The sequence below is a fragment of the Pygocentrus nattereri genome, chromosome 5, assembly GCF_015220715.1.
Source record: "Pygocentrus nattereri isolate fPygNat1 chromosome 5, fPygNat1.pri, whole genome shotgun sequence".
NCBI lineage: Eukaryota > Metazoa > Chordata > Actinopteri > Characiformes > Serrasalmidae > Pygocentrus > Pygocentrus nattereri.
Window position 1 is genome coordinate 24,527,782 of NC_051215.1, and position 26,379 is coordinate 24,554,160.

General features: G+C 39.4%; 2 protein-coding genes across 2 annotated transcripts; one reads left to right on the plus strand and one right to left on the minus strand.

The window, feature by feature from the left end:
- Positions 1-1,040: 1,040 nt before the first annotated feature.
- LOC108425458 (p53 apoptosis effector related to pmp22) lies at positions 1,041-14,975 on the minus strand. Its single transcript, XM_017694114.2, has 3 exons — positions 14,681-14,975; positions 8,455-8,595; positions 1,041-2,381 (listed from the first exon to the last, which is right to left on the minus strand). The coding sequence occupies exons 1-3, from the start codon at positions 14,883-14,885 to the stop codon at positions 2,170-2,172; spliced, it is 558 nt and encodes a 185-aa protein (XP_017549603.1). The 5' UTR covers positions 14,886-14,975; the 3' UTR covers positions 1,041-2,169.
- Positions 14,976-19,768: 4,793 nt separating this feature from the next.
- psmb1 (proteasome 20S subunit beta 1) lies at positions 19,769-25,727 on the plus strand. The gene is made up of 6 exons (XM_017694113.2): positions 19,769-19,986; positions 22,470-22,577; positions 22,673-22,754; positions 23,136-23,265; positions 23,849-23,955; positions 25,414-25,727. Exons 1-6 carry the CDS (start codon positions 19,886-19,888, stop codon positions 25,597-25,599), a joined length of 714 nt encoding a protein of 237 aa, XP_017549602.1. The 5' UTR covers positions 19,769-19,885; the 3' UTR covers positions 25,600-25,727.
- The last annotated feature ends 652 nt before the right edge of the window (positions 25,728-26,379 follow it).

Here is a 26,379-nt window from a genome sequence, read left to right on the forward strand (position 1 = left end):
GTCCTTGGTGACTCCATGAGTTGGTATTTTATCGGTGGAAGGCATGTCTTCTGTCTGCTCCGTTGCGTCTTGTCAGTTGTCGTTTTCATTCTAGCCAGAAACCAGATTCCTGGATTATCATAATTCCTCACAGTTTCATTCTGTGAGGCTGAAACGGTGCAAACTTACAGGAACCGTACGTCACCCACAGCTGCACAGCGGGAGCTACTTCAGCACATTCACCTTACCTGATTGATCATTTTAAATAAGAAATGTTGTAAAATAACAAAAAGAAATGTATATTATATATATACTACACCTATATTAGAACCCAAAAGCATTTTATACACTAACATAAGTGTCTTAGACCAAAATACCTTTTCTGCGCTCCAGAAATAACAGAAAATATTCTATATTTCAGAAATATAGAAAATCGTCAGTTTTTCTTTGGATTCATTTTTCAAAATCTTCCTGTACCTAATTCCAGTGTCCAGTATACTGGACAGTGAAATCCATTGAAATAACTAAAAAAGTCCCAATATTATTCCCAAATTTACATAACAGCATCTATTGTGACTCCTACATATACAATTTAATACTAATTTATACTTAAATTAGTTTACTTATACTTATATTAAAACATAACTTACTACATAGAGTCCAAATGTCCACTTTACTGGACATTCAACATTACCCCAAAAATAAATATCTGTTCTATTCTGTAGAAATAAATATCTATTTCCTCGTTGATCTTTCATGAGAGATCTTCTACGAGGACATTCCTGAAATACATACAGGATCATTCAGAAACAATATTTGGTTTCGGAGGCAGCGAGTGTCCATTTCATCGGCTGCTGTTTGTTTTTGTTCATGACCGGATAAAAACAGGAAACATTACAATACAAAGACTGAGTTCTGTAGAAACACATGAAGGTGTGTGTGTGGTACCTGCTTCTCGAAATGAGGAGGATGTTTATTTTCCATGTTGAGGTGCAACAGAAACCAGAATCGTCTTTAACATCTCAATGGAACGACACCAACACAGTCACAACAACAAATACTTTGATGTGTTAAGAGTTTGGTCTTTATTTTATTAAGCATCGTTTTAGACCGAATCCTATACAGAGTGTAGTTTAAACATCGGAAATAGGAAAAACATTAGTAATGTTGGAATTTAGTTCAAGAAGTAGGAAAGGTCATGTATTAAAACTGGCAACCCTAAAATTCAAAATCCCACTGTATTGCATAGTGTCACATATATATATGTTTAATGCTTTCTGATAAGAAAAAAACAAAAACAAAAAACAGTTTGCTTCAGCAACACAAAAACATCATCAATCCACATTTGTACCAGGCAAACACACACAATCTATACAGCATCTGAGGACAGTAAGAGCACTTTGGTGATATGTTGGAATCATGCACAGAGAATGAGATGGGAATGACTTTAGCCAAACTGGGACCAGTGTGAGACACTTAATGGTAGACATTTAATACATTTCTAAAAACATACATGCACTTTTACTACACAAAGCATGAGAAACTAATAGTGCTATTCTTTGCAAGCTTATAGAATAACATTCAATTGGAAGAATGAGGCCTATACAAACACAGGCCTAATAAGGTGACTGAGATACAACCATTACAGTAAATCGGTCAGTATGTATCAGTTAATGCTCAAGTGCCCGCCTGGATCGGAGATCTGCACTACAAACCCACTGTTTCTGGCTGCTTAAAACTGATCCAGGCTGAATGATGCACCAAAGATAAAGGCCTAAGCTGGTCGTAAAATGATAAAAACTGAAATGCTGTCATGTTGATATGCCTCAGGAATGAGATGATTCCCCCAAAAAGGTACAAAAACAAACCCCAAGAGCAACCAGTGTCCTTACAAACTAAAACTAAAGCGCCTTAAAACCCCAAGCAGGAATTGCCCCAAAAAACACACTGGCAGTTTTCAGTATAGGCCTTTGAAATTAGGCGTTCAAAACAACTGTAGAGTCTGTAATACTGTACATATCTTAACCATGCTGTCTCGCTCAGTATACTCAGATGTAGTCTGGGCACGCTGTGGACCTGCTTTTATAAAATTCCTGATTGGGGCTTTCAATAATGTCGTTTATGCAGTCAAAAGTGTAAAGCCTTGGAAGATGTTTTTGGAGAGCAGTGCTCGAGCTGTGTGATGGCAGTTTAGCTGGAGGTGTAGATGTATTTGGTCTTTTCCAGGCCAGTTAGATAGTCGTCATAGCGGGGCAGACAGCAGAAGAGAACTCCGCAGCCCATCATGAGGATGGTGGCTCCCCAGCCAAAGCCGTACGCCCAGGTGTAGTCATAGTGGCCTTCGAAGATCAACTCGTTGAACTTCACTGGATAGATGATGAGAGCGATGACCTGGAGGACGACTGAAAAGACGCACGACATAAGGTCAGTTAGTACAACTATCTTCTTTCATACAGCTCAATATAAACATTTGAATATGTTTCCCTGACCAGAAAACCTGTTAAGTGGAAACACACTTACAATAGATAATATAAATGTGTTCGGAATGAGTTTTTTCTGTGGTTTTATGAGGTTGAAATATGCTGAAGTGCCCAAAGGAGCGCACAGTTCTTCCTCGCTCTTAAGCTTTTATATTAGGTATATTCGTATTATATAACAGTTAACTCTGACAGCACAATCTGACTGCATGAGAAGCGTTTCACTAGGGATGTGCTCTGGTACTGAAGTACTCAGTGCCAGTATCTGAGTACTGAAATTACTGTTTGGGCATTTGTTGCACTTCATTTTGTGGATCGATGAAGAGAAACCACACAAACAAATGGAAAAAAAAATAAAGAAAAAAAAAAAACATTCTTTACTTTCAATGTAAATGGAAAAGTTTGGATCATTTCTATTGGTCCAATCATTACATTTTCCCACAATGTAAAGGACAGCTGCTGAGCTCAAATGATGCAGAAAAGTGAAAATCACAAAAAATGGAGATACGTGTTTATCATTGGATTTTTTTATATCAGAATTGGGAAAAAGTGGTGTTGTGCCATTTTCAGTTAGAGTAATAATAAATGCTCTATTTTACAGAAAATTCGGCAGTCAGAATTGTTCACAGTGGTGGTGATACATTTACGGCATTTGGCTGACGCTCTTATCCAGAGCGCCTTACAGTTTGATCATTTTACACAGGTAGGCGAAGGTGGTGTTAGGAGTCTGGCCTTAAGGACTATACTAATTTTGGTGGTGGAAGGAATTGCCAGTAAAGCATATTTGATATAACGTTCAGGGCTTCACTGATTTACTTTTTTTCTTTAGCTTGCAGAACTGTTGTGTGAAAGAAATAGAAGCTTGACGTTGTGCGTTATCGCAAGGAAAACCTCGCCTGTGATGATCGACTGTACTCCCCTTCAACTTGTGCCTGCGACCGAATCACAGCTCTAATGTTATTCCTGATATCGCACCCCCTCCCATGTTCTACTGCGTAATTATGCACTGAATAATTCATAGTAGCTACTGAATAATAAGTCTTAAATGTAATAAGTGAATAATAAGTCTGCAGTTTAGGGAGTCAAACTGATAAAAGATTCATCCATGCAACCCGGGATGTAACAGGCTCTTCTACTGAACAAATACTGCTTTGCACTTAGGTTTTTTTCATGCTTGTTTACTTTCTAACAGAGCGAAACAACAGGAACCTATTGGCAGGACAAAGGGGACATTCAGATCTTACAATTCCCGCTGGGAACAATAGAATATCCTAAATGGGCTTTCAATAAGGCCACAGAGTGACGACTGCCAGGACTGATAAGCCATTAGCAGGCCCTCAGTGTCAGGTCCTCCACTGTAGCCACTACTATGTCTATCTCAGGCAGAGCAAATCCCATTTATTTCTTTACTTATTTGTTTATTTTTAAAAGAGAATTACAGTTAAATAATTATTTCTGCAAATGAAAGCTTGGACCATACACTGAGTGATACTGATACCAAAGTTTTTTATTGAACATATTATTGAGCATTAGTAACAGCTACTGAAAAATAAGGTTAAAAAAAGGAAAAAGTTTTAAAATCCTGTGTTGATACTTTTTTTTTAAAAGCACTTTAAACATCTTGTTTCACACCAAAGGACTGACTTACATTAAAAGTAAACCCCTGGTTCCTATCACCTCCACTGTAAAGAAGACCACTCAGAATGACTTTGTTTACACCTCAATGGTTGAATTATGCAGACTGGAAAATGGGCGTGAAAAACGAAGTCTTCTTAGTACATAAAACCACATGTATGTCATAAGAGGACTTTGCGGGTAAATAAAAAAAAACTTTTCTTTCCTTTTTTCCCCTCTTTACGTTAACTTTTACTTCCACTTATGAACGTTTCAAGCTTCTAACAAAAACAGAAGCACTTCCGTCACCGCAGGCGAGGGCTGAAGGCTGACGCTCGGCTGGGAGTTTGCAGTGTACATGTGAGTAAGTGCCTCGCCCTGCTCGGGTGTGTAGCTGAAATTCTTTCACACAGCCGTGTGGCTTTGCCTTCGGCACAAAAGATCAGACACAGAGGAATCTTCCTGGCCTCCTGCCGAATTCAATCCAATTCGGACGCAGTGTGGAAGTCTAAAGGTGCTGTTAGGAAGCTGATACAAAGACTCAGCAAATCTGATTAGACCGTGTCTACAGACGGGAGAGCCACGGTGAGGTTCGCTAAGAGGGCAGGTGGTGTCTAATTTAACCAGGCCTCACTCCCATGCCTGTATGTGTGCCTGTGGGGGGCGGGGAGGCGTTCACTATCTCTCTCTTTCTCTCTTCCTCTCTCTACGCTCTGTGCTCTCACATTAGTCACTTAACAATCCACTCCCAGGCCTCCATAGCAACGGCACAACAAAAGCTCAGGGTGACGCTCAAAGGGGCACAACTCATGCGAATTACTCAGTGAGAGCTCAAGGCTAGTTGGTGGTGTTCAGGCTTGCACTGAGTAATGCTAATGCAACCACTTTCCCTGCCATTACCTTGTGCTGGGAGTTAAAGTGACAGTTCAGCAGCAAATCAGATTTGCACAATATACACAATCAGCCAAGACATCTCTGATGTGGAGAAAATTCATGTGTAAAGATGTGTGCTGTGACTGTTTCAGCTAGCCAACATACATTTCTCCACATTCATAGACAACAGTGTGATAATACAGTGTCGGAAACCACACAAGCAAGTTTATTTATTTAGCATTTAGGAACTCTATGCGGTTTCAAGGTGGATATGTGATGGTTTAGGCATGCTGATTGGACAGTTGTGGTATAAGTTATATGCAAAAATAATGCATTTACATATATGTTCAACATATCGCTACTGTTGGAAGAAAACCTTGTATCCCCATTGTTGTTGTTTTTTAGTTTTTGTCATAATTTGAAAATGCCTGTTGCTCTTTACATTGTACGTAAATTTCATGATGAATGGACCAAAAGAAATGGTTCAAAACAACTTGGAAAAATTCTGGTTCCATTGACTTACATTAAAAGTAAAGCATGTTTCTCCTTTCTCCTGTAAAGTCACTATTTTAGACATACAAGACATACATTTTCTTCCAACAACATGTAACTGTGAGGGTTTTTGAAGAAATATGTACTTAAATCACAATTAATAAAAGTTTTGTAAGACTCATTAGCTTGGAAATGATTAAAAATAGAGTTATAACCACTAAACTGAGACAGACAGACCTATAAGGGTTTAACTGAGACAGGCAGACTGATTTACCAGAATAGCAGGCCTAGCAATTCCACAAATGGAATGGAGTGAATTTCCACTCCAGACATAAAGCAGGGTATTGTAAGGAAAGGAGCCTTTGTGGTAGGAAAACAGCTGGAAGGTCAGGGAGAGTGAGAAAACACTGCATGTACAGTAGAAGCTGGCTGGGAATAGGAAGACTAGCTGATAAGGGGTGGTAAGAACCGGTCTTTCAGCCAAATTAATAAGAAAGTGTTACAAACAACGGCTTCAGGGAGGACAGGAAGACCTGATAAAACAAGGCAGAGAAAATTAATTTAAAAATATATATCTTAAGTTGGATGAGAAATAATGGTTACCTAACATCTCAGGAAAATTAGACATATTGGGAATCAGAACTTGAGTCCAGGGACATTAAAAAAGGAGGGGCGATGAAATCACCCCAGGGAGGGGTGATAAACTCACCCAGAGGGATATAAAGTAAAATGTGTTTGTATTGTCTTTGCATTTTTGGAGCCACCTTATCAGTTGGAACTTAGTAAACGAAGAAAGCCATTTCCTTCCTTTAAAAACTGAACCTGCGGCTGAAGTTTGGCTTTTCATCTTTCTGACATAACCATAAAAATGAACACTATTACCTACATTTAAATTATACATGTGCATCTCATCTCTGTCCAAACAAAACCTGGTATCACCAAAATGGCAACTTTTACGGGAGAAGAAAAAACTTTCAATGGACAATTTTTACTTTTTATGAAGTTTTCAGCCTTTCTTTTGTTCCAATCCTCGTGAAATTTTAACAGTTGAAAAAGCAGCCTTTTCAAATTCTGAAAAAATATAAATAAATGACAAAAATGGAGACTTGAGGTTCTGTTCCAACAGTGATTATTGGTTTTAAATATACTAACATACCTTCACAGGCCACTTTATTAGGTACACCAGTCCAGTTGCTTGTTAACACAAATAGCTAATCAGCCAATCACACGGCCGCAACTCAGTGCATTTAGGCATGTAGAGGTGGTCAAGACAACTTGCTGAAGTGCAAACCGAGCATCAGAATGGGGGGAAGAAAGGGGATTTAAGTGACTTTGAACATGGTGTGGTTGTTGGTGCCAGACGGGCTGGTCTGAGTATTTCAGAAACTGCTGATCTACTAGGATTTCAATGCACAACCATCTCTAGGGTTTACAGAGAACGGTCCAAAACAGAGGAAATATCCAGTGAGCGTCGGTTGTGTGGACAAAAATGCCTTGTTGATGTGAGAGGTCAGAGGAGAATGGGCAGACTGGTATGAGATGATAGAAAGGCAACAGTAACTCAAATAACCAACCAAAATCTCTGAGGAATGTTTCCAACACCTCGTTGTAAGTCTGCTAGGAAGAATTAAGGCCGTAGGCAAAAAGGGGGTCCAAACTTTTACTAGGTGTACCTAATAAAGTGGCCTGTGAGTGTATATGCACATATAATGTTTAAATATTTAAAACCGGCACATATAAATTTAGTTTTGCACATATATTTTAAAAACATCACAGAGTGCACACTGATTTATAATACGGGCAAATATATGTACACATACATTAATGTGCACAAGTTTTAGACACCAGTGAAAAACAATATTTGAAAAAGCTTAAAGGTTTATCTGGGCAGTCAGGGTTTATTTGCTCAGAAAAACACAAAAGCATTGAACACTCATCTCCTCGTGGCAGCCCAGATTTATTTGTTTTTATACACTAATACTTTCATTTGTCTAATCAATCATAAATTAAGTAAGGTTTGCTGGTGGCATCAAGGGGAAATCTGAAACGACAAAGCCGAGTTCTTCTAAACAGCTCCCAAGATATTGACTACATTTTTAAAGCAAAAATTTCCTGCTGTTTTAGTGCATGTACATTAATTTGTATAGATTCTATTGCTATACAGGATTTCTACTAGCAAAAAAGCACTTATTGCTGTTATAAAGGCTTTTAAAAAATGTGCTTGGAGGCTTATGACTTTTTCACAGTGCTGTATATTTCTTCATAGCTACATTAATGTTCAAAAAATAAGGGGCTAGGCTACAATTCACAAATATAGTAGGGCTATCGTCTTCAAACTGTACTGACTAAAGGCCTCAACATACGTCTTGCGAAGCCGACGTTCACCTGGCTTCAACGAACAATGACGTAATTGCAGAGAAAGACGTTGCGCGGAGGCTTTGTTCACTGTGTCACGCACACGGCAGGTGGGCGAACTCCGTGGACAAAGACGCTACACGACAGAGCCTCTGATTGGTTGGTAAAAAAGAGGCGTGCCATTAAACGAAGACGAACAACTTTGAGGGCCTTCAGCTTTCGCAGAAACACACATTTGTTAAATAAACAATGAATATCTTCTAAATATAAGGGGTTAAGTCTATTACTCAGTAGTACTAACTAGTATTAAGCACCAAAACAGACAGGTTCTCTTATATTTAGTTCATGAGAGGATGAGGCTGAAGTTGGCTTTCTTCTGACCAGCTTCCTGTTAGACTTTTCCTGTTCCACCTTAAATGGTGTTCAGTGTTCTGAACTCAAACGTCACCATAGTTAGAACTGTGAAAGAATCGTATTCCATCGGCCAAGAAACTCCTCATAAAATGAGGCTAAAAAAGCTTGTAAGCTCGTGAAGACGCTTTCAGCTTCACACAATTCTCAAGAATTTCGTTTTGCTGAAGTTTGTTTAATAATGCCGGGGCCTTAAGATAGAAAGGCTGATTCAGATCATCTCTGAGACAGACATAATCAGTGAGGCTCTTACCGGCGATGATGAGGAGGAGTCCGATGAACGGCAGAAGAGGAATGTTGAGGCTACAGCACAGCGCTACACACGAGATGATGAAGGCTATGATGAGGATGATCAGGCCGATGATCATCAGTGCAGCAACAGCCTGGGCCCAAGCTAAAGGAGAGAAAATCTTTTTAGTGCAGGATCAACAATAACGGCTTTAAGCATTGTTAGCAATTTCAAAGCCATAACATTAAAACCACCTCCTTGTTTCTACGCTCAATCTTCTATCAGCTCCTCTGACTGTATAGGTGCACTTTGTAGTTCTACAGTTACAGACTGTAGTCCATTTGTTTCTCTGATACTTTGCTACCTTGTTCTTCAGTGGTCAGGACCCTCACAGGACCCCCACAGAGCAGGTATTATTTGGGTGGTGGGTCATTAACAGCACTAGATGTGGCGGTGACGTGTCAGTGTGCGTTGCGTAGGTGTGACTGGATCAGACACTGTGTAAACACTGTGTCCACTCACTGTCCACTCTATTAGACACTGCTACCTCACTGGCCCACCTTGTAGGTGTAGTTGGCTGGATGTTTTTGCTTCTGAGTTGTTTAAAACTCCAGTGTCTGATTCACTCAGACCAGCACAGCACACGCTAACACACCACCACCACGTCAGTGTCACTGCAATGCTGAGAATGACCCACCACCCAAATAGTACCTGCTCTGTGGGGGTCCTGTGAGGGTCCTGACCACTGAAGAACAGGGTAAAAGGGGGTTAATAAAGTATCAGAGACTGTAACTGAAGAATTATAAAATGAAACTATGTCAGTGGAGCTGATAAAAATGGACAATGAGCGTAGAAACAGGGACTTGATGTTATGGCTGATTGGTGTGTATCACTTATATCTGTATACTGGTACAATATTGATGTTCAGTTTTATTAGTATTGACAGACAAGTACCTGGTGAACTGAATGTTACCTGCCTCGTCATTAAAAAAAAAGTTTCTAATATGATGTTAATACTCTCATACAACTTAATAAGTTTGTACAAAGCTTTAGAAAAGAAATGTTAAGAGCCGTAGATGATTCAATAATGACTGAGAAAGCTGTAGAATATCAAGAATGAAGTTCTATTAAAATGAATATCCACAATAATTCACACTTGAAAAGTGCTGATTCAGTCTCAGACAGAAAACTTATGAAGAAATTACTACAAATAGATCATTTCAGTATTATTTATCATTTAATACCATCTTACTGTTCTATTACCTAAGTTATGGTGAAATATCTTTGGTGTCTAGCTTTCAGTCTTCAGTCAGTTATTAGTTATTATCCAATAAAATAACAGTGATTATTGATATAACAAGTGTTTAACTGCAGCACACTTAGGTTTTCTTTCTGGGAATGTGCTTTCCGTCTGGTCTAGGTTTACGATGCTGTCTTAGATTCCCTCCGGTGTGAAAGGAAACGGAAGCAGACAAAAGATTCCAGCTGACAGATTACAGTCAAACATAACATCCCTGCTCACATTTGTGTTTTGACGATTTTAAAGTGAAAATAAGTTAACAAAGCCTCTACCACCAAACAAAGTTTGTATTTTTCTGCCAAATTCAGTGTTTCTATGTATTTGCTAAGCTAAGTTTGAATATGTGCAGTTAAAAGGCGTTTTATTGACTTTCTAAGAGTAAATAAGTGAACACATCCTCGACAGAGAGCAGACTACTGAAGATGTTAATGCACAGGTCTTGTTTATTTGCTGAATTTAACATATTGGGGAAAGGACACAACATTAAAGTATGAAACATAATTTTTGCACAGGGCACATTTTCTGTTTTATTATTTTTCCCCTCCATGTGTAATTGCAGCAAATACACAGTAATTGTGCATTGAAATGTGCAGCTGTGCATCTTATTTACACGTAGAAAATAAACAAAATGGGTCAAAAACTTTTGCATAGGACTGTATGTCAGATTTGTAAGCATTCAGGAAGCACATGTTCATGGAATATATTCACGCAAACCTCTAATACTCTCTAGTTCAGATGGCTTGTTGTTGCAGGGCAGGGTGTGGCTGTTTGCATGAGGTTTAACCCTCTGGTTGGAAGTCAAGTCAGACACTCTCACTGTTCTGTAGTTTTATGTTAAAGTTTTGGCTTAAAATGCAATTTAATCAATTTATTTTTATGAATTGATGGGGGTTGGTGGGGGTGCTTCATTATGCCAATTTTAACATTGTCCTTAATATAAAAACCCAAACGACACGTGTCGGTTCACTGGTGGTTTTGCATAATAAATGTCTATATAAGTGTTGTAGTCATGGCGACCCCTGCTCCCTATCACCACCACTGTTAAGTCTCCATAATTTTATCAATACCGCCCAGCACTCAGAGCTTGTTTTACCTGGTAAAAACACGATTACTCATCGTTAAGATGGCCTGTTACTGCAGGGCAGGGTGTGGCTGTTTTCCTGAGGTTTAGATTGTAAGATAAGTCAGACGCTCTCACTGATCTGTTGTCTATGACTCAGGATGACAAAATATGAGAAGCAGAGAAAGAACGGTGGACATCTGTAAGTAGTAGCTCCACCCTGTGACTGTCACCTCGAATTTAACCCTACGATCTCTTCAAAATCGAGACAAACACAAGCAAGAACCTGACTGATAATACAGGCTGTGCATTAATGAAGCTGGAGCAGCTAGAGCACTGCCCAGCTCTACGCCATGTAAACCAGCACTGCGGCTCTGCTTTCTCAGCACTGAGAGATACTTGGCAAGCCTGTCGGGTGCGTTTAGGTTGGGCTGGTGTGTCAAACCACACCCTGTGAAACAAAGGTGGGAGGCAAAGGGTGTGACTATTGAGGTTTACCCTCATTTAATGCTCTGAATTCAGCTCATGAAGGCCACAGTAATTAGCTGATCGCCTGAATCAGGTGTGTTTATTAATGAGGTATTTAATGAAGTCTACAGTGTTTTGGCCCACAAGGAATGGAGTCTGACACGTGTGCTGTAGAGGAGGCATTCACTCGCTTTCACTTAGGAAATCAGCAAAACACGTAATCTCACTGTGGACATTCAGACGCATGCATACAACTGTATATTCAGTTAAGGCTGGTTAGCTGTCGCCACATCAATAAAACATAATAGCAGCACAGGCAGCCTGAGCGAAACACATCAGTAATGATTCCAGCATGTAAGAACCTGTTTATTGCGAGTGCGTTTTGGGGTTGTGTTTCTGGTGAATAACTGAAAGCACCCCGAGGCAGACAGTCAGGCCTACATACACAGTGTACCACAAACTAAATGGTCTCCCTACTGGTTAAACAAGTTTTGTACCACATACAGAGTCACATGTTGGTGAATAAACAATGAACAAGTCTGTGTTTCTCAATTCAAAACGATGGAAATGTTGAGATGCTCAAATTATTCCGTCATGCCTAGAAAAAATACATTTTTAGTCGCCACTCAGCAGTTCAGTGTTCCAGCTGGACACTATTGTAGCAGTGGACCATATGGCAAAATATCATATCACAAGATTAAGTTGTTCAGAGTTTTGATAACAATATTATTTTGTGCCCTGCGATGGACTGGCGACCTGTCCAGGGTGTATCCTGCCTTCCGCCCGAAGACTGCTGGGATAGGCTCCAGCATGCCCCCGCGACCCTGACGGAGAAGCGGCTTAGAAAATGGATGGGTGGATGGATATTATTTTGTTGTTTTTTATTATGTGTAGCCCCTAATAGTTCGACAGTTACAAGCTGTTCAGAGCATCCATGTTTAAAATTACTATTAAAAACTGTGTGTGCAATAAATTTGCACTAAACTGTGTATAACAGAACTGATTATGCAATCTTCATAATAAAACTGGTCACTGACAATAACCATGATATGCGAAGCATATTGCGAAGTAATTTATCACCATAATAAAAACAGTCATATTTCCCAGCCCTACAGAAATATTTTGCTGCGCAGTTCATGTTCACAAATAGAAATACAAAATGCTGCTCACTTTCACGAAGGTGCTGAATTCCAACACCACCTAAGGCTACAACCAGCATAATGTCTCTCTATATATTACATTCTGATGGATTTCCTTCCTTTTATTTTTGTATGTAGCTATATTTGTACTCTTTTTTTCTTTAAAATTATGTGTATAATGACATTGGGTGTTTAGGTGCTTTCCAAGCACATTTCTATTACCTCCACTACTACTACTGTTTTTTGAATTAGTAATAGTGAATACAGCCTAATAGTTACAAGGTCACATCGCTGTTACCAAAACAAAACCATTTTTGTCGTATTTCCAGTTTTTTACATAATTTTTACATAATTTTCACTTAATACCTATTGTCCTTTATATTGTGTCAAACATTGATGATAAATGGGCCTAAAATTGCTTAGAAATATGTCTGTTTCCACTGACTTAAATTAAAAGTAAAGAGGTTTTTTTTCCTTCTCCTGTAAAGTTACCATTTTGGAGATAACAACGATATATTATGTGGATTAACACAAAAAAACACTAAAAAAACTAAACTCAAATGACTATTTCCCCTCACAGAAAGTATTGCCTAAATGTTTCCATGGAGGACAAGGCAGCACTGAAGAGGAGTGAAAACAACAAAATGGTCAGTGCCAGCTCTGCACCTGTGTCCTGAAGTGAACAGTGGTGGACAGTAACTAAATAAATGTAATTAATTACTGTACTTGAACTAAGTACAATACTAACTTTGTGTAAATAGAGCACAATATAGAAATATGTCCACATATGCAGTCGTGACTGACGCTGCTTTTTTTCTGAATTTATACAAACACTTTCATTTTATAGTAAATTAGTTTGGGCTGGTTTATGTTTATGAACAGAGACCTACAGATCAACATAGTAAAGGAGCTCATTTGTGATCCTGAGTTTAAAGCCAGTTTTTATTTAACTTAAACTTGGAACTAAGTTGTAAATAAATCTTAAACTGAAACTTTGCTTGTGTGTAAAAAGTGATTTCAGAGCCACTCGGTTCTCCCTGATGGAAACTGTTTACCTTCAGTGTTTTGTGCTTATGATCATTTTAATAGACGTCAGCGTCACTAATTAATGACCTTCTATTAAAAGACTGGTTTACCAAGAGAGACACTGGAGGATTTTCACCTAAAATGAGTTCATGAAGCGAGTCTTGTTATAAAAATGATAACAGGACATCAGAGCCATAATTAATCTTTTAGTACTTTTACTGTTGATACTTAAGTACATTTGAAGGCAAATACTTTTGTACTTTTACTCAAATTGAGGTCTAAAGGGAGGAACTTCTACTTTTACTGGAGTAACATTTTACCTTGGGTGTCTCTACTTTAACTCAAGTACATGGTTTGTGTGCTTGAGTCCACCATTAGAAGTGAACTATTTTTGTGGCTTATTAGCTACTTTTCGAGTTGTTGTTCCACAGCTTTTAAAAGTCTACTTCCAAACACTTTAAGCTTAAGTGGAATTCCACCAACTTTTTAATATGTCTAAATAATTCAGTCCTTGAAATGTAAACAGTCATTCAGAGTGGTTTGGTGTGAAATGGCTGTAGAATTCTTTACAGTGGTTTTGATAGGAACCAGGGGTCACCATGACTACAACACAAATATAGACATTTATTTATTATCCAAGACCACCAGTGAACCTGTTTGTGTCTGAGTTGTTACATGTAAGGTCAGTGAAGGTAAAATAAGTTTTCTTTGGGGACTATTTTGCTTTAAAACACCTTGCATGTACCCCTCCACCATGAATTAACTGAAATAAATGGATTAAAATGCCTTTTAAGCCAGAACTTCATCCAAAACTGACGAAAGTGTCTCAGACATCAGGCACTGTATTTATGTAATATTAGTTAATAACCTTCTGTGAGGGAGCTTTTAGAGGTAGGGAGCTTTTAGAGGTGGGTGTCTGGTTCCTATCACCACCACTGTGAACAATTCAGACTCGGGAAGGTTGTCCAGAATGGAGCGTTTCACACCAAACCGCTCCTAATGAATCTGTTTTCATATCAACCATTTAATCATGCAGAGTTTTTTGAAGTCGGTGGACTTCCCCTTTAAGTTGTCTTATTCGAATTTTTCGCTCCACCTTAAATGGCCGAGTCCTCGAGTCTGAGGGAAACGAGAAACTCGAACAAGAAGCTGCGGAGCAGGAAACTAACTTAAGCCCGGCTCTAAAACCACTTATACCGAGCTTGTTTAAGCAGCCTAGGCTGTACTAAGCCCGTCGTGGCTGCCCGGCTAACTTACAGAACTCCATGAGCGACTTGCAGGTCCAGTTGTTGTTCCGGCCGCGGCACTGCTCCCACATGCTGGCGTAGTGGGAACTGGCGTCCTCGTCCTCCACCCATCCGGACTGCGCGGCGATGGCGATTATGTCAAAGATGACGGCGAAGAGCAGGAGAAGAGGAAGGATCCACCTGCACCGTGGATACGCGATTCCGCAGCGAAACATCTCTGAAAGTCGGCCGTGTGCGTTAGCGTGTGTGCTCGCGCTCCGCACGGAGTCCGAAGTTGTCTGCGTTCCTCTTCAGCCTGGACTCTGAGCCACAGCCCCCGGAGCTCCACCCAGTGAAACCTGATCAGGGCAGGACAGCAGCGGGAGTCGCCCAGACAGGCGCTTTTACTTTTCCACACCTGTAAAAGAGCGTTTGTCTCTCAAAAAAGACAGTATAGTAAGTAGTAACAGAACGTTTTCCATTAATATGACTTGATATCTCATAGTTATGATTTACTATCTCATAATTACGATTTAGTAACTCATAATATTGACATCCATCCTCATTAGTGTTACTTAATATCTCATAATTATGACTTACTTCCATAATTATGACTTATTATCTCAAGATTATGACTTAATATCACTAAATTATGACTTAATATCTCTCTAATGTATGACTTAATATCTCATAATTATGGCTTCCTTCCATAATTATGACTTACATTCTGAAAATTATGACTTAATATCTCTAAATTATGACTTAATATCTCATAATTATGGCTTCCTTCCATAATTATGACTTAATATCTCTAAATTATCACTTAATGACTCATAATTACTTAGTGATTACATAATGACAGTGGCTCATAATATTGAGATCCAATTTCATACGTATTACTTAATATCTCATAATTATGAAGTAAAATTGTGATAATCCAGCATAAAACTTTGAACGTCTTTAAAACCTGAATTGTCGACGTACAATGAGTTTTATTAAAATGTTTAGCCTTTTTTACTCTCAGTAGCTGTAATATCCCATAAAGCAGTGCGGTACAGTGCAGCGTCTGTGTGTGGTTCTGAGATGAGTGGATTTCACAATGATGAATTACAGTATCGTACTGTGAGGAAAACAGTGTTAGTAAAATCCTAGCAATAATTAACAGTGTAAAATAGTGGTAAATTTTTTTGTTGATGAATATTTTGCCTTATAACACCATGCATGCTCCTCTCTGCCATGTGTGCAATTAAGAAAGCCAAAACTTGCTAGCTTTTAGAGGTGGACGTCTGGTTCTTATCACGACCACTGGGAACAATTCTGACTTGGTAAGTTTCTATAGAATGGACCGTTCTGAATTCACTCATTAGAAAGTCTGTCTGTACACTTTTGGTGTTCCATCCATGGAGTATTTTATGCTAAGGGTGGGACAAAGTTGAGTCAGAAACAGCCTAAATTCAAAGACTGATAGTGTCTCGGCCGTCTGTGATACAATTATCTGCTCTACAAAGCAAAACATCAGTCATGCAAGGAATATTAATTATTGCTCCAGTTTGAAAATAACAGTAGTGGAAAATAGTTCCTGTGTAAATCAATGAATTCCGTGAAACAGTGTCAGATGAAGTCATTTTACAGTGTAAAACTGCATTCATGTTTCTCACTAAATAATTAGTTGATGATCTCACTGTTTAGAGCAGTCTGACAGAAGAGAAGAGTCCCTGAAGAGTGATCAGCAGGGAGTGGCTGAAGACGTGTCCTATTACTAACCTTCGTCACGACTTCACAGCTTTGATTTGTCACATGAAAACATGAAGGGAAAAAAATGTATCTTGTATTGTGGGCAGTCCTGTGACCGGAACTTCGTCGGTTTGATCTTCTGAGTCCCTTGACCGTACGTGACTGAAGTGCCCTTAAGCAAGACACCTAACCCCCAACTGCTCTCCAGGCGCTTTGGATAGGGCTGTCCACTGCTCCAAGCAAATGTGCTTACTGGCCCCTAGTGTGTGTGTGTGTGTGTGTGTGTGTGAGTGTGTGTGTGCTCAGTAGTGTGTATGTGGTGTTTCACTGCACGGATGGGTTAAAATGTGGAGGTGAAAGTTCACCGTTGTGGGACTAATAAGGGTCACTTAATAATATTAGCTTGCACAAACACAGTTTCCAAAACCTTTGAAATGTATCTGGATATACAGAACTGTGAAAAAGTCAGAGACCGTTTATTCAATTATTTAAATTCAGTTATTCGTTTTTCAGAAGATCTTTAAGATGAGATTAAATATAAGGTAATCCACTTGCATAATGAAGGAGAAAGCAGGGAAAATTAAGTGATTTTTCAAAAATGAGTTAAAAGTTACAGAGAAAATGGGCCTCCTAACAACCACCTGGAAGACCTGGTAGACACCAAAACTGCCCCCATCAGATAAACAGCACTTAAAGCCTTCATCTTTTCATGGCCACGCATTATTTTTATTTATACAGGATGTCACCAGTGGGGCTCCATACAGTAACAATAATGACAACAAAAACATGACATTAAGGCCCAGTCCCATTTCTTCTTTTTACCCCTACCAGTTGTTTTTGAGTGTCATTGGAGCTGAATTACAAGGAGTGGGACCCTCAAATAATAAAATATTAATAATAATAAAAAAAAAACTAACTGCTGTATAGGTGACCTGGCCTGTCTGCAGTGACAGCAGAGGAGGGTAAAGTGGAAAGGGTAAAGGGCTTTGGTTACATTTAGAGAATCATATGATCCTCAAAGGGAGGTTTGGGGGGGGGATTATTTATTATCGCTCACTGCTAATTCTTTGGTGGTATAAAGCTGATGTCAGATATTCACCAGCTTCTTGTTTGAATTTTCCTGAAATGGTTAACACACAGAACAATCAAAATGTGTTGTTTATCTCTTTAGTTATACATCGTCACTGTGCGAAAAAAAAAAGTATCTCCAGTTGTTTTGCTGTTCAATTTTCAGGATCATTAGAGCCGAGCAGCTGCCCTTTACATCCTGTCAAAATTTCACGATGAACGGACCACAAGAAGTGCTCCAAAATGGTTACAAGAACAAATCTCATTTTGACTTACATTAAAAGCAAAGAAAGTTTTTTTTACCTTTTCCTGTAAATTTCCTGTTTTAGAATTACTAGATTTCTTTAGACAGTGATGATTTTTCTACTCGTAGTGTTTTTTAACACTTACTGTTTTAAATAAAAACCCAGAGGTCATTTTCTCAGTTGCCTAGGCCTTTTGTACACTACTGTGCATGTCTTTGACCTTATCATTATTTTACTCTGTATAAATACCAAATGCCAATTTTGGGAGGTAAACGATCAAAGTACTTTAGCTAAGCTGCGCCGCAGTGAGGAATGAAACAGGTCTGTGAGGCCTGGATGAACTCTTCATTGTTCTAACACGCCTGCACAACTTGGCAGACCTGATTTTCACACTGATAGACATGCTATGCCATTTCTCACAAGTTGTGCTGCCAGTGATCAAATATCATCTTCCTCTATGTCTCGGGGGGGCCAAGGCATAATGTTTATGGTGGGCACAGACAAAAATGAAGAGGGTTGGTAGGCGTCAAAGTAAGATTTCAGAATCTTACACTATATTTTCATACAAAAATAGTTCAGAACAGCTGTAAAACAAGAATAAGAATGGAATAACTTGCAGATAGTAGAAACAAAAGCTATAAAGTTAAGTGACCCTTATTAGACCGACAACAGGTAAATTTCACCTCCGCATTTTAACCCATCTGTGCAGTGGGCAGCCCTATCCACGGCGCCCGAGGAGCAGTTGGGGGTTAGGTGTCTTGCTCAAGGGTGCTTTAGTGACGTATTGTCAGCTCAGGGGATCAAACCGGTGACCTTTAGGTCACAAGGCTGCCCACCCAACTAATCAGGCTCCTCTAATTTTTAGCAATGTACCACGTACACACCAGCAAATTAAAGTTCTTTTTTAGACCATATTCGTGTGATTAGCATGTAAAGAACCTGTAGTATCTGTACGTTGATATTTATGGCAGTGAAGGCAGATTGTAGTGTTGTTTTGTTGTAATGTAAAGTTTTTAGAAACCCTCAGACATTATGCTGAGTGGATCAGGCACAGCAGCGCTGCTGGCGTTATATACCCCAATAATAAAATCACAATTTTTTTTCTACTGAAAGTTGACCTGTTTTTCCACAGATCTGGGCTATAAACTATAAAGTAGAACTACTCCCCCACCCCCCAGTAGATCCTCCTCCACCCCCCATTACACCTCACTCACCTACAGAATATACTGTGAATCTGTCACCTTTTCCTGTGTGCAACATAATCAACACTCCATATGCATTATATATATATATATATAGATAGATAGATAGATAGATAGATAGATAGATAGATAGATAGATAGATAGATAGATAGATAGATAGATAGCATTGTGTAAATGTTCTTTAGCTTTCCATTTTTAATTTTAGTACCTCATGTGTAAAACTCCATATCCTAACAGTGTAAATATCTTAGCTTTTTATTTATTTATAATTCTTTATATTGTTCATTTTTCATGAAAGACAGAGCTTATATTTTTATCTTATTTTTTTCTTTTATTATTATTATTATTATTATTATTATATATATTGTCTATATAGTAACAAACTGTAAAAGAAAACCCTGTTAAGTACTCAATAAAGTTAATTACTTGCTTGTTGAGTCTTTTCTTGTTACTTATTTTTTTCTTGAGTGCCTTGCTGCCCCTTTGCTGCTGTTACACTGAGAGCTTCCCCGGTGTGGGACTAATAATTAAATTATTATTATTATTGTTATTATTATTATTAATAATAATAATAAGATAAAATATTTTATCTTATAAACAGATTGCGTCTCTTCAGTGATCTGCTCTGTAAAAAATATATTTATTAAAAAAATGTTATATCATTTTCTGATCATTTGAGCGGAGATTTTTTTAATAAATATTTTTTTTATGCAGTTACTGAATAATTGTTACTGTAAATTCGGATGGACAAACCAAAATATACCCTGGAGAACAGGAGGCCAAATCTGTGAGGGGAAAGTTTATCCAGTTCTCTGGTTTATCGCGTTTCAGGCGCCCAGGACTTTTCTTTAGCTCATTCGCACCACCGGAGGAGGTGGAAATCAACTTCCGTCCTCCATGTTGCAGTGAGACAGCGAGTTTAGTGAGGTTTTTGCAGGTGAAGTTTCTGTTCGGCTCAGTTCGGCTCAGTTCGGCTCAGCCCAGCCATGCTGTCCACACACTCTTTAGGAGAAAACGGGAAGATGAAGGAGTATCACTACACCGGGCCGGTAGAGCACAAATTCTCTCCTTACGCCTTTAACGGAGGGTAAGAACCGATCAGAGAGGAGCCGCGGGCTCAAGCTGGCTTCCTATTCGCCGGCTCTTCTTCCAATTATCCGTTCCACCTTAAATGGTGTAGCGGTTACGTTCTGGTGCCTCAGGGGCTAGATCGTAACCGCTGCCCATTTAAGGTGGAACGGAAATTCGAGCAAGAAGCAGGCTGCTTGAATGGGTTTTTTTGTTTGCTTGTTTTCCGTTCCACCTTAAATGTTGCAGCGGGTACCGTCCGGCTCCTGAGGCACTGCCTCGCCATTTAAGGTGGAACGGAATGCTTGAATGGTTTTTTTTATGGAATGGGAGTTTTACAGTGATTTTTTTTTGAGTAATCACATCAAAATATCATAATGAAGAGTAAATAGTTGGTCTTACTTCTAGCTGATGTTCAAATTCGTGATAAAAACTTGCGGAGCTGTGAGGCTAACGAGGCTAAAACAGCAATATTAGCATCTTTTTAGACAGACTTTTATTAGTTGACTGATTATATTACTCTTGTGGCTCAAGTCCAGAACTGAAGAAGCAGAGTTCGGGCATCAGACATGTCGATAAGAGTGAACTTTATTTAATGCTACACTTTATTTTTCGTAAAAAGCGGGTTGCTAGCCTGGCTAGCTAACACTAGCCAAGCTAGCTAGGTGAGGTGTTTTGAGCGCTGCTGTGTTTTTGAAGAATCGGGTTTCGGCAGCGTTGTCTTTTATTTCTAACTACCAGAGTAAATTCCGTTTAGATTCCGTTAGAACTATATAACGTGAAGTTAACACAGTTTAATCCACAGCAGCCGGTTCTGCTCGGAGGTGACAGCTAACTTGCTAATGTTAGCATGAAGATCTGCAGATTCATCTTTCGGTTTTGCTTTAAGGCGGTTAAAGAGCCCATGTCCTACGTTTTTACTGATTTTTGTCTTTGTACCAGAGGATCACTTGGATCATTTGGGGGGTGTTATGTACCAAAAGCAGTCATACGTCCTGTCTACGTGATCATTTTCTTTTATTTCTCTCTTATGGGTGGGGGATATGGAATAGTATATCATTAGTTACATCAGCCATAACTTTAAAACCACCTCCTTGTTTTTACACTCATTGTCCATTTTGTCAGCTCCACTTTACGTCTAGGAGCTGAGCATAATATTCCTACAATTACAGACTGTAATCCATCTATTTCTTTATTGCGCTGGCACAAGTGGATCAGACACAGCAGTGCTGCTGGATTTTTTTAAAACACCTCAGTGTCACTGCTGGACTGAGAATCGTCCACCAACAAAAACTATCCAGCTAACAGCGTCCTGTGACCAGTGATGAAGGACTAGAGCAGGGGTTGTTCTCTGGCTCAAACGCACCCAGTGAACCTTGCAACAGGTGAGTTGAATCAGGTGTGTTTGAGCAGGTAAATCACAAAACTGTGCTGAATACTGGCCTCTGGACTAGAGGATGACCAACACAAACTCTGCAGCAGCAGATGAGCTATCGTCTCTGACTTTACAACTACAAGGTGGACCAACAAGGTCAGAGTGGACAGTGAGTGGACACAGTGTTTAAAAACTCCAGCAGGACTGCTGTGTCTGATCCACCTCTACCAGCGCAACACACACAAACACAAAACCACCACGTCGGTGTTACTGCTATGCTGAGAATGATTCACCACACAAATAATACCCGCTGTGTGAGGGTCCATGGGAGTCCTGACCACTGAAGAATAGGGTAACAAAGTATGCAGAGAAACAGATGGACTGCAGTAATTGTAGAACTACAAAGTGAGACTTTATGGTCAGTAGAGCTGATAAAATGGACAAAGAGTGTAGAAACAAGGAACGTTATGGTTGATCAGTGTACTGTGCTGTACTGAATCCATTCCAGCAGGACTGATTATGGACTCTTTGTAATTAAACATCAGTGTCCTTTAAGTATTGATGATCACAATAACAAAATCTGTTACGACAATGAAAAAATGTCACATTGCCCACTCGTGCTTTCTTTATCTGTTAGAATTAAAGGGTCTGTTTTTTGTACTGTGGCCTTTATGACTGGTATATGTAAATGAACTTCGTTCTGATTGGCCTCGATGAGGTCCTGTGTTGTGTGTGCGCGCGCAGGTTTTTAAAAAATTATTATTTATTTATTTAATTTCATTTAAATGTACAAAATGGCTGAAATGCTCTTATAACTTCCCTGTTAATAAGCAGTGCGAAGCTGCTGTAGGCTGATTTAGCAGATATATGTCAATATGTTGGGTTCCACAGTCTCTCAAAACAGCAAATTCAAAATGAGCCGCTTTGATACTTGGACTGTATGGATTGAGGAGTGAACGGTACGTTTTTAAAAGTTTTAAGGAAAATTTGCTTTTCCTTGCTGTGGCCCCTTTAGTACCTCCTTGGATTTCTTGCCCATTTTACCATGTTAAAGAATTGGTTGTCTTAGATGCCATATGTGGTTGCCTCACTTGTTTTGAGTAACTTTCTTTGTATCTGTCTTGCAGGACGGTGCTGGCGGTGGCTGGTGAAGACTTTGCTATTGTGGCCTCAGACACACGTTTAAGTGAGGGTTACTTGATCCATAGCCGGGACTCCCCGAAATGTTATAAACTGTAAGTGACCACAGCCTTTGGTTTCTGACACATCTACACAGCAGAACTGTGTACAGAAATGTGTTTCAAAATATTTGTTCGGGCTTTTTTTACAGAACAGACACTACGGTTATTGGCTGCAGTGGATTCCATGGAGATTGCTTGACGCTGACCAAAATTATCGATGCAAGGCTTAAGGTAGATTGATTTCACTTTTATAACTGTGGTTTGTGGGAGACTGAAACCCCAAAACCATTACCTGCAATGCTATATCTTATTCATTTACACAGTTTTACTGTATGGGCTTCAGATATTGCTCTTATTGAAGGTCATATAATGATGAAGACGATGATTGTGGGCTTAGACTGATGAGAGCTTGAGTAAATTTCAGCACAGTATTATCAGTCGTTTAATGCTTGATGAAGAAATCAGAATGTGGAATTGCCTGAGCTGAAGCCGCTTGCAGGTTTGTTGCTTATTTGGTAACAGGTTTCCTTTTTGTTCGAGACATCAGCCATAAATGACTAATATGAGAATCCTGCCAGTAGTATATATTCACTTTTTTGTATTCCCTTACAGATGTACAAGCACGCAAATAACAAGACCATGACAAGTGGAGCCATTGCAGCCATGCTGTCAACAATTCTGTACGGACGGCGCTTTTTCCCATACTACGTTTACAACATAATTGGTGGGCTTGATGAGGAAGGTAAGCTGGTCATCATGGTTCAATTCCAGCAGGCTTGGTTTATTTTCACTGTGGACTTCATATTACTTTTTATATGGCCCCCTACCCCAGTCTTACAAAATAATAAGGGAGGGAGAGGCAAATGGAAAGAGAGAAACAGAGATAAGAGAGATAGAGGCAGTAAGCGAGAGAGGGCGAGGCAGTAAGCGAGAGAGGGCGAGGCCGTAAGCGGGAGAGGTAGAGGCCGTAAGCGGGAGAGGTAGAGGCCGTAAGCGGGAGAGGTAGAGGCCGTAAGCGGGGGAGAGAGAAAGAGGGAAGAAAAAGAATTAGAAGCAGAGAGCGAGTGAGAGCAAGAGTGGTAGAGGCAGTAAGCGAGAGAGAGCAAGAGGTAGAGGCAGTAAGCGAGAGGGAGAGGGCGGGTGGAGGAAAAAGAGGGAAGAAAGAAATGTAGAGGCCATGAGAGAGAGCAAGAGGGGAAAAGGGAGGGAGAGAAAGATTGTCAGCCTGTGCTGTGACTGAAAAAGAAAACCAAGACTAGCACAGAAAAAAGAATCTTTTCTTCCTTTTTCCAGCTTATAAAAGCCATGCTTCTATCTTGTTCAAGGTCGAGGTGCAGTGTACACGTTTGATCCGGTTGGGTCGTACCAGAGAGACACTTACATAGCAGGTGGATCAGCAAGTGCGATGCTGCAGCCACTGCTCGACAACCAGGTGAGAAGGATAACAGATTTACATACAGTAGAAAGTCTTTATTAACACAGGTGATGGAAATGTTAACATAGCAGCTGCTTTTATGGAAATTGGAGCTGACTAGTCTGAATTATTGATCAAATGACATAAGAGGAATCTTACTAGTCATGTGTTTTTTTTTTTTGTTTTTTTTTAATTGAATGACTGTATCCGAGATGGATCAGTTGAGCAGAAGAAGAGCTTGATCGGTTGTATGCTGTTAAAGAGATTACCCATACATGGTTGTCAGTTATTTTACACGCCCCAGACAGACAGTACGTATCTGTTTGCTCAAGAAAGACGGTCAGTTTTGTTATTTGTTCATTTCTAAAACCAATGGATGAATTTAAAGTCTGGTTATAAGCTTATAAACACGAACTGACATGTCTGGGAAACTAAGCAGTCAAATCTCATGCTGTGGACTTCTTGGCGAAAAAGGGCCTGGAGCTTATTTTCCACAAATTGTACTATCTCATCCTAAACTCCTTATCCTTAATTAAAGCAGTAGATGACCGATCACACAGCTACTACTATGGCTACTTCAGTTAGATGTTTCCTGACCTGTGGTAGAGGGCTTTCTTGTTCCTGATAATGGCACAAACAGTTATTTGTTTGGGTTTACAACAGAATGTCTGTTATCCTCAGTATAGGCACAAACAGCTGCCTTTATACCCCATAACAGAGTAGATGTTGTCCTGGCATACCTGTTGGGTTTTCTGCAGATGGACCGGGCGTTATTCGAATAAAGACAACACACCCTTCTCTCCTGAACTCTCTTCACTTGGCAACGAAACAGATTTACATGACTGTAGATCCAGTATTATTTACATAACTACACATATATAGATGAACATCTGCTGCACCAAAAGAATCTAAACAAGAAACAGCACGTTGTCTTTATTGGCTCTATTTAATGTTATCGGTGCGTTAGAGACTCCTCTGATAATATTCATGTACATTAAAATACTTTAGGGCTCATTGGAAAACTCCAAGATAGAAATGTTACCTTACCTGATTGCCTGTCAGAAATATGTAATATGGCAACAAACAGATCACACTGGCAACTATTAACTGCAAGATTGCGAGTAACAAAAGTTGACAGAAGAGAGATCCTGAGTGGCTCCTGAGTGCCGCAACCATCTAAGCATTGGCCCTCTCATCAGGGGGATCACGAGTTCAATCCCTGGTGATGCTGTAGCCGCCCGTAGCCGGGAGTCCAAGAGAACACAATTGGCCTTGCTATAAATGTTCATTTAAATGAGCTTTTTTGAAAAATTGAATGTGATGAATATTCCAATATAACTTTTTTATTTTGTTTTGTTTGGCAGATGGTTAGACAAAAAAAGTAATTCTGCTTCATGTCTTTTCACTTAAATTCTCAATACTTGGACAATCAAATTAGCTAAACGTTTAGACTAAACATGCTTTCTTTATGCTCAGATTGGATTCAAGAACATGGAGAACGTTGAGCACGTGCCCCTGAGCCTGGAGAAGGCAGTGCAGTTGGTGAAGGACGTGTTCATTTCTGCTGCGGAGAGAGATGTGTACACCGGAGACGCCCTCAAAATTTGCATCGTCACCAAGGAGGGCATCCAAGAAGAGGTGGTCCCACTCAGGAAAGACTGAGGAGCCTTTTCTGTCATGCCAAAATCAGCCCTCTTCTGTTTTCCTGGAATGTCTTTCACTCTGGATTTTTTTGCTCTGCTGTTCTTTTTATATTCTATCTTAAGAATTAAAATAATAAATAGATCACATTCAGATTGTATTATTTATTTCACATAAATGTATTTTAGGCTGTCTTTATGAAGTGAAAAGGCAGAAACGCTCCCTGGAAAACTTTTTTTTGAGAGGGAATGTTGGTACAAGGTGTCAGGCTAGGCAGTGTAGAAGTAACTAGCCTTAAGCCAGGATTGAGGAATATAAATAGGGGCTGTTGTTCAGCTGCTTAATTAGCAGTGGTGGACGAAGTACACAAACCATGTACTTGAGTTAAAGTAGAGACACCCACGGTAAAATATTACTCCAGTAAAAGTAGAAGTTCCTCCTTTCAGACCTCCACTTGAGTAAAAGCACAAAAGAATTTGCCATCAAATGTACTTGAGTATCAACAGTAAAAGTTCTAAAAGATTAATTATGATAAGCACAAAACACTGAAGGTAAACAGTTTCCATCAGGGAGAACTGAGTGGCTCTGAAATCACTTTTTACAGACAAGCAAAGTTTCAGTTTAAGATTTATTTACAACTTAGTTCCAAGTTGAAGTTTAATAAAAACTGGCTTTAAACTCAGGATTGCAAATGAGCTCCTTTACTATGTTGATCTGTAGGTCTCTGTTCATAAACATAAACCAGCCCAAACTAATTTACTATAAAATGAGTGTTTGTATAAATTCAGAAAAAAGCCGCGT

Coding starts and splice junctions, on each gene's coding strand:
- LOC108425458 (XM_017694114.2), bottom strand. CDS start 14,885: ATGTTTCGCTGCGGAATCGCGTATCCACGGTGCAGGTGGATCCTTCCT. Junction 8,596..14,680: donor CAAGTCGCTCATGGAGTTCT/GTAAGTTAGCCG, acceptor TCTCTCCTTTAG/CTTGGGCCCAGGCTGTTGCT. Junction 2,382..8,454: donor ACTCCTCCTCATCATCGCCG/GTAAGAGCCTCA, acceptor GCGTCTTTTCAG/TCGTCCTCCAGGTCATCGCT.
- psmb1 (XM_017694113.2), top strand. CDS start 19,886: ATGCTGTCCACACACTCTTTAGGAGAAAACGGGAAGATGAAGGAGTAT. Junction 22,755..23,135: donor TTATCGATGCAAGGCTTAAG/GTAGATTGATTT, acceptor ATTCCCTTACAG/ATGTACAAGCACGCAAATAA. Junction 23,266..23,848: donor TGGTGGGCTTGATGAGGAAG/GTAAGCTGGTCA, acceptor ATCTTGTTCAAG/GTCGAGGTGCAGTGTACACG.